This window comes from Pan troglodytes, chromosome 1, assembly GCF_028858775.2.
Source record: "Pan troglodytes isolate AG18354 chromosome 1, NHGRI_mPanTro3-v2.0_pri, whole genome shotgun sequence".
NCBI lineage: Eukaryota > Metazoa > Chordata > Mammalia > Primates > Hominidae > Pan > Pan troglodytes.
The window spans coordinates 170342294-170350879 of record NC_072398.2 but is presented as its reverse complement, the minus strand read 5'-3'; the positions used below and the strand labels follow the sequence as shown (position 1 = coordinate 170350879).

Genomic DNA, 8586 nt, shown 5'->3' with positions numbered 1-8586 from the left:
GGGCAGCTGCCTGACAAAAAGATATAGGGAAATGTTGCTGAGATCCTAGGAAGTATGGGCAGAACACTGAGAGTATCTGCTACACCACCCCTCCCAACTCTCCATCCATGAATTCTGTTCAAGTGGATTCTGCTCCCAAATCCAGGCTAGGCATGTGACCCAAGCCTGACCCATCAGTGTATTCTATCACCCTAGCTTCAGCAGTAGATCCAGGATGAGCACATAATTCAACTAAGTCTAATCAGAGAATGTCTTGGGAAATTCCATGAATTGACTAGAAAAGGGGTACTATCCTTATGTTGATGTTTCTGAGAAAATGGGGGTATAAGTCAACTTTCCTGAAAATGGGGACAACCAGAAACAAAGCAGAGAAGTCACAGGAATGAGCCATCCAATAACTCTGATTTGAGCCTTTTTTGAGTTCAGCCATACCTAGCTCCTACTCTAGACATTGCAGTTAAGTCACCACTTAACTGACTAATTGACTGTTTTACTCAAAACAACTAGAAAGATCAAATGTAGCCCAATATCACTTTATGTAAGATCCCTGTACATACCTTTATTTCTGTTTGTGGAAACTGTAATCATTCTCCAAGTCACTGCTCAAATTATTCCACCTTCTCTGGGTCCCAGTTTCTTCAACTATGTCCCCCAGAAAGTGGTTGGAAAAAAATTAAACAGCATGTACATGAGAATCTGTCCAGCCCCCATGTCTGTGATGCACTAGGTGCTTAATAAATACTTTTAAATCCATTTTGTAGATTATCAAAACCAACTTAAGCATAGCTATAAGATAATCTTTGTAGTTAGTTCCCATATTATTCTATTAAACAAGGTCTTTCTACATCAGTGATCTTGGTTTTTTTTTACCTTTTCATTACCTACATTTGCAGAGATGAGGAAAATCAGTGTCATTCCTCTAACCCAGTATAACTCCAAGGTTAACCCTGGGATTGTGGGGGAACTTACTGAGAAGCAGAGAAAGATAAGTGTGTTTACTGGGTACTTATTATGTGCCAAGCACAATGCTCAGTTTTACAGAGATGTTAATTCATTTAATAATCAAAACCATCTTTACGAAGGGACATTATTGTTCTTGTTTATCAGATGAGAAAACTAAGACTCAGAAACATTAAGTAACTTATCCAACATTATTCAACAAAAGAGAAAGAGAATATTACTGCAGAGAGTACATGGACATTTAGGGATGAAAGGAACTAAAATCCTATCAATTACTAGCTACATGAACTTGAACCAGTAACCTCACAGCTTTGTAGGAATTGACAGAGATAATGTCTATTAAGCCCGGCTCATGGTAGATATGAATTAAATAATGATCTTGCCTTCTCCTAAGCAGCAATGGAACTGTGACTTGACCCCACTTCTGTCTAATGCCAAAATCCATCTTTGCCCCTCCTAGCCTCCCTGCAATAAAAAGCTGCAGATTTGGAGCATGAGTCTTTGCATAGTGCAGAGCTGGAAAAGGATTATCATCCACCACCACCTTAGAAATTGAGTATTGAAGTATTGATTGACTTTTATTTAATATGAATTTCTAAAAAACCTCTCATCTACTAAAGGTTCCTTTGAAATTATTAGCCTACAGACATTTATGGTTACATGGCATATGCAGCTCTAATATAAACAGATCAACCCCTCTCACTCATATTTTACACTGCATCAGGCACTGAAAACTAAGTCTGATGTAATAGATCTCTTTTGTAGTTTTAATCATAACAATTGTACCAAATGACTTTTTTGTGCATGTGATAACATCATAATGGAAAACCAAATCGATAGCATAGTTCTCAATCTAATTATATGCCTTGCATTTCTAACCCAGCTTTAATGAAATACAATAAGTGGTAGTGTGGAAATTAGAAGAGGCTGGAAAAAAAGCAGTTGCAAATAATACTGTCAGTGACAGGAATAGAAGTATGACGATGCTGGTCTGTGTGAACAATGCCTCCCATTGTGACTATGCAATAAAAAGCTCCCCCACCACCCAAAAAATGAGGAGGGGGTTTATCCAAACAAATCATCATTTTCAGAAACAAGCACTTTTTACAAAACAAGCCTAGGCTACAGCAATTCAAAAATGTTTAAGGAGCCTCAGAGGTTGCAAAACTTATCTACATGCAAACCTCCCCTTTTCCACTTCTTAGGCCACCATCTGATACACACAATAGCACCTTAATATAACTTTTAAATAGCTACTTTCCTTATTTAGAAAAGTAATCATGCTTATTATAGAAAATCTGGAAAACACTGGAAGAGACATAGAAAAAAGTACAATAACCCAAAATCTCACAGTCAGAGATAAGCATAATTCACATTTTTCTATATTTCCTTCATTTTTTTCTAAGAATATGTTACATATTTGAAATGATATAATAATCTCATTGAAAGCATAGTCAGATATTTCAAAGTAATGAAGTTGATAGCTCACAGATAGATAGGCCCTAATATAAAAATAAGTTACTTTTATAGTTGCTGTGTTAGTTTATTAGGGCTGCCTACCAGAGTACCGCAAACTGCATGGCTCAAGCAGCAGAAATTTATTTTCTCACAGTTCTGGAGGCTGGAAGTTCAAGATCAAGGTGTAGCAGAGCTGGCTTCTTCTGAGGCCCCTCTATCGGCTCATAGATGGCTGTCTTCTCCCGGTATCTTCATGTAGTCTTCCTTCTGTGCATGGCTGTGTGTAAATTTTTTCTTCTTATGAGGATATCAGTTGTATTGGCTTAGGGCCCTCCCTAATGACATGACTTTAACATAGTCACCTGTTTAAAAATATCTCCAAATACAGTCACATTCTGAGGTACTAGGGTTTAAAACTTTCAACATATGAAGTTGGTTTGGGGGAAGCATAATTCTTCCCATGACAAGTGCTAAGTGTGGCAACACAAATATGCCATACACCATACTTCATAACACAAATACACCATACACCCAAAAAGAACCTAAGTACATCATATAGCATCATATACCCACAAATATCTCTAGGTTTTGCAGCAGGCACTGGAGACATAAAGATTGATAAACTAGAGCCCCTGTCAGGAAAAGACTTAAATCAGTGGTCCGAGGAAGGACCACTTATTTAATAAGTGGCATTAGGGAAGTTATTAACACCCTGGGGAAACTGTGCAAAGGCTCAATTTATACCATATACCAAAATAAGTTCACACTTTAAAGTGAGAAATATTAAGACAAGGAAAATGAATCAAAGGAGGAGGAAGGAGAGGAGAAGAAAAGCAAGGAAAAAAAGAAGGAGTAACAAGGGAAAGAGGAAGGTGGAGAAGAAAGAAAAAGTAGAAAACAGAAATGCGTTTTATTCATCTTACCTATGAATGGAGTAGACATTTTGTTTGTAATTATTTAATTATTTCATTTAATAAATACTATTTGACCAACAAACACAGACCAGGTGTTCTGCTAGGCACAGAATGAACCAGGTTTTTTGATGCTTCTACACAATGGAAGGAGCCCCTTGGGTTGTGTATTATGTAAACAGAAGTTTACATTTCTTGCCTGGCATATTCAGTATTGGCCACCTCTCCCTATACCAACATCATGAGCTGTATGCAGTCAATATGTTCCCGCATAAGTTATTTTCAAAGCATAATTTTAAATCAGATCCCATTAAAAATGCAAGAAGAGGGCCTGTTGTTAAAGGAGCCCTAGGGGAACCCTGTGGTAAGAAGAAGCATCCTTATGTAAAAGCAAGACCGCTGCTCTGTGGTTCCCACACTGTGTCAATCCCGACTGTCATACCTGTGTCCTGGCTTGCAGGTTATGCCTGAGCGCTCATGTGTGTTTGCACTGTCTGTCCTTCTGCCTTGGATTGCAAACCCCTGGAGGTTGGCCCATCACATCTGTTCCCTTCATTGTGCCCAGTGTCACAATGAAGCGTTTTCAAAGAGATCCTAGTAAATGCTTTTGTGTGCTGATAATGATGCAGCAAAGGAACTTAGCAGGCAGTGTCTGTGGGGCTATATTGAGGAGGTGCTCTATGTGTGTTACTTCTAAATACTAAGACTCCATATCATATCACTGCTTTGCCAACTGCAGGGAGCAAATCCCCAGGATCCTTCAGTCCTATTTGTGTTCCCAGCAACAGAGAAGAGAGGAGAAATAATTTAAGGGAATGACAGAAGAGACTGAGAGTTGGTGATTCCTTGGGACACTCCAAGAAGCTCAGTCGGAGCAGTATTGAGGTGCTTACCTCCAAGTGCCTTTGAAGAAGACAGGCTTTTCTGTATGCCTCCAGATCACGGAGTGAGATTGCTGTTCTTCCCATTGGGAATGGTCTCATGTCAGTAGCACATCGCATTGCAGCTTACTCTCAGAATCAAACTATCTACCCAGAAGAAATGGATAAATTCTTGCAATTCTCTTGGGTTCAGAAAAAGATTTTAGCCAGAAGCTCCTTTTCTAGTAAGTAGTTGTATAGTGTTATTGCCCAGTAAATGAGTGGTACAATTTCTGGCTGACAATTGCTGAATTCAATCAAAATGTAGTGACCTAGAAATTGTCTTAACTCAATGCTCATAAATACAAACATTGCCCCAGAATTATACCAGTATTGGTGAATTTTCCTGAATGAAAAAGACATTATTTCTCTGGGAGAATTAAGCCATTTTAATTCTTGGACCAATTTCTATTTAGTAGTATTTTAATCATCTTTATTTCTATCTTACTAAAATTATTTTTCATGAATATCCACTGTTTTCCATGTACATTTATTTTTGATACAGCTTTCATTCATTTTTTTTGCCCACATCAAATTAAATGAGAAAAGCTTCTGTCTTTGTAAGTTTTCTCTGGGGGCCATTATTTCCACAAAGTCTATTTTTTTTTTTTTTTTTTTTTTTTTTTGAGATAGAGTCTCACTCTGTTGCCCAGGCTGGAGTGCAGTGGTGCGATCTTGGCTCACTGCAACTTACGCCTTCCGGGTTCAAGCAATTCTCCTGTCTCAGCCCCCCAAGTAGCTGGGATTACAGGCACGTGCCACCATGCTCAGCTAATTTTTGTATTTTTAGTAGAGATGAGGTTTCACCATATTGGCCGGGCTGGTCTCGAACTCCTGACCTCAGGTGATCTTCCCGCCTTGGCCTCCCAAAGTGCTGGGATTACAGGCGTGAGCCACTGCACCTGGGCCAGTCTAATTTTTTAATTCGATTTTGCATTTATAAATTTTTCCAAAATGATCTTTTTCACTATCAATATTTTACCAATAATTTTTTTTACCATGTCGTGCTCTAGCCTTTGATGGTTTTGTTGGGTTATTTCTCCAGAAACTACTATTTCCCTAGTTGATTTTTACATTTTTCAACTTTATCAATTTTTTTCACCTCTAATACATTTAATAATGTAAAATTATAGCCATTCCCAATTTTCTGTTATTTTATTTCAATTAATAATACCTCATGTGAATTTGATGTAAAATAATGTATTTTTATTCATTTATGAAAGCAAATCAGAAACAGAAGGAGTCAAAATATCTGTAAAGTTAAAGTATTACAGTGTGGCAAAAACTTGCTGCTTCATTCAAATACAAACATCCCCGGAGAGGTAAGCCATCATTTAAATTTGAATATGGGAACAGTGATTTACATCATATGTTTTCCTAAGAGATGAAAATAGAAGTATTTGGCCAGGTGCGGTGGCTCACACCTGTAATCCCAGCACTTTGGGAGGCCGAGGCAGGCGGATCACGAGGTCAGGAGTTTGAAACCAGTCTGGCCAACATAGGGAAACCCCGTCTCTACTAAAAAATACAAAAAATTAGCCAGACGTGGTGGTGCGCACCTGTAATCCCAGCTACTCGGGAGGCTGAGGCAGGAGAATCTGTGAACCTGGGAGGCAGAGGTTGCAGTGAGCTGAGATTGCGCCATTGCACTCCAGCCCAGGCAACAGTGTGAGACTCCATCTCAAAAAAAAAAAAAAGAATAGAAAATAGAAGTATTCATTTCCCAGCTACCTGGCACATGACCTGGTGTCCATTCGTCCCTTTCCCCTTCTTGAGGCTTTGACTCTACAGCTGGAAAAACAAAGTAGAAATGGGGGAAAAACTGTTTCATTGTGGCATAGTTGTGGCACAAGAACGTACAGAGCCTGGAACACTTGAGGGCCTTAAAGTCATCTTAAGGGATTTGGACCTTCTCCTGGAGGAACTGGAAGCCATGTAGGCCTCTATTTGAGGATAGATGCTCAGATCTGAGATTTCAAAACGTGACTCTGGTAACTGCATAGAAAAGAGATTGAAGATGGAAAGTCAGGAAACAGGCTTCTGCAGGGCTGACTCCAGACCACAGTTTTGCATCTTCCCAATCTAAGGCAGTTGATGCCAGGCCGGTATCCCGGCCTTTATGATATAACCCTTGGCAATCTTTGCATCTGCCCAGTATCCCCACCCTACTTCACCAGACTCCTCTTTGTTCTCCAAAATTTTCCATACCTCCATGCTTCCATGACCTAAGAAATTTCTTATTTCCATTATCTACCTGAGGAGCTCCTACACATTATTATTTCAAAGTTAAATAAACATTAATAACTATAATCATAATAATGAGCATTTACTGAGAATGTGCTTTACACCATTCAATGCTATTAATCTCACCAGATAACAAAACTGAGCTCTAGATAGTTTAACTAGCTTGTTCAAGGTTACCCAACTAGTGAGCAGGGAGGCCTCTATTTCAAAAGTTCAGCTTGATGTCAGAGTTTGGATGTTCCTAATCCACACCATGCTGTTCCACCAGGAAACATCTGAGTGCTTACCATATGACATAAATGTTCACATATATTCTCATATTTAATCCCAATGGCCAGATAGTGAGGTAGGTGTCATCATTTTAATACAGAGAAAACTGAGTCTTGGTGAGTTTAAGTAATTTCCTCCAGAGCAACAGACACTACTGGTCTGTCTAACTACAAAGACATTATACTTCCCGGTAAGTCCCTGGCTCATAGATGGTTATTGACACATATTGGTCCCTTCCCTTCCACCTGCTCTGCCATGTCCATACCCAGATCATGCTGATCACTCAAAAGTGTATCTGATCTTACGACACCTTCATCCAAAACCAGCTAGTGCCTATTCCTATTGAGGATCCAGCTTACCTGTTAATGGAGGTACCCATTGCTGTACCTTCTCACCCATATCCTCTTCCCAGTGAAGCTGTTCAGCTCACAGCCCCTGCTGCTGACATCTCCATGTTTTATATTCAATGATTCTGCTCTTCCACTATAGCTGATTGGACCTAAAAGCAGACAATCAGACATCCTTTCTCGGAATGTTGAAATAAGGAATGCTAAGAAGTTAAGATAATGTTAGGAATGGCAGCTTCCAAGGTAGAGTCTGGCTCAGAATAATCAGGAAGAGCCAAGGGCAAGCCAAAGATGCTTCAAGCAGAAACAAAGACGATGCGAAATCCAGGTGGTAGCAAAAGAAGAATAGAGTAGATGTGCTTATGGCTAAAGCAAACGCTGAGAGGGTAGTGGGACACTGAGGCCCATGAGGGAGAAGCGGGGAATCATTAGAGCTGCCTCACTTCCCAACAACTGCTCAGTTTCCATTCAAGTGTTTCCCTAAAGAAAACCTCCTTTTTTTCTCTGGTAATGAAGGTGACACATTGTTTCTTACCACCCAAAGAGCAAAACTTAAAAAAACAAATAGCCTCCTCCTGCCACTCAATCTTGAGGGTTTCCTGTTAAAAACCTTTGAGTCTCTAAATCCAAGACTAAGATGGGAAAAAGTCAAATGATGAGATTTAAAGCCTAATGTCCTTAAGCTAAGCCCCCACCCCAGATGCCAACCCACCCAGATCTGCTCCCACTCCCTCTGTATCCCCTCTTTGGGGTCTCCTCTGCCTGCCCCTGGAGTTCATTTCAATCACTTTGGAGCCCAGGATGGCTGGGCTATGGGAAATCTTCCCTCTGTCTAGAACTCCTGCCATTTATCTGATCTGACCTCTCCAGACATTTAAGGTCTGCAGATCAGAAATGGATTTTTGTTATTGTTCACTGCTATTACAAATACAACTCATCTTCAACACCTCTCTCCACATAAGGCCTGTTGTCCTGCTTTCAGAGCAAGCCACAAGAAAGAAATGGTGTCTTGATTTACTTTTCCTGGATATTTCAAGTCCATTTTGTGCAGCAACCACACATACCACCTATTACTAATGAGATTTAAAAGGTGAAGTCCAGGGTGCTGGCTGTTTCCCAGCTAGTACGCATGCAGCTGGTACTACCCAGCCCCCTGGCAACAACCCGGAAGCCAAATTCCGGGGTACCTGAAGTCAGATCTCTAGATACCTGAAGCAAGATCCCTGGCAGCACCTAAGATGTGAGTCACATTGCAGAGGTTGAGCCTGCAGCTCTCTTTGCATGTATGTGTGCAGTCTGCAGCCCTGCCAGGCAATCACAGGAGCCACTCACAGGTGTCACACTGAATTTCAGGACTCCATGGTGTTTCCTGCCTCAGCAGCAACATCAAAGCTCAGAGCAGTAGCTGTTGTGTTGACATAGGCAGTAGAAACAGGTGGAGTACCATGACAACTTGGCCCTTGCCGCCGAACCTCT

The 8586-nt window shown here is 40.3% G+C and overlaps 1 protein-coding gene across 6 annotated transcripts in view; it reads right to left on the bottom strand.

Moving 5' to 3' along the window:
* Window positions 1-1512: 1512 nt before the first annotated feature.
* The window catches only part of LOC107966870 (uncharacterized), a 212585-nt gene continuing 205511 nt past the window's right edge, over window positions 1513-8586 (bottom strand). For 5 of the 6 annotated variants that reach the window (XR_008547701.2, XR_008547705.2, XR_010153732.1 and 2 more), the window contains 2 exons: window positions 7123-7262; window positions 1513-6244 (listed from right to left, as the gene is read on the bottom strand). Coding sequence is in view for 1 of the 6 variants with exons in the window: in XM_063801268.1 (XP_063657338.1) it covers window positions 7126-7262 (137 nt within the window). In the remaining 5 variants the exon portion in view is untranslated. Of the gene's footprint in view, window positions 7263-8586 lie in introns of all 6 variants that reach the window. The other variant, XM_063801272.1, reaches the window with a different exon arrangement.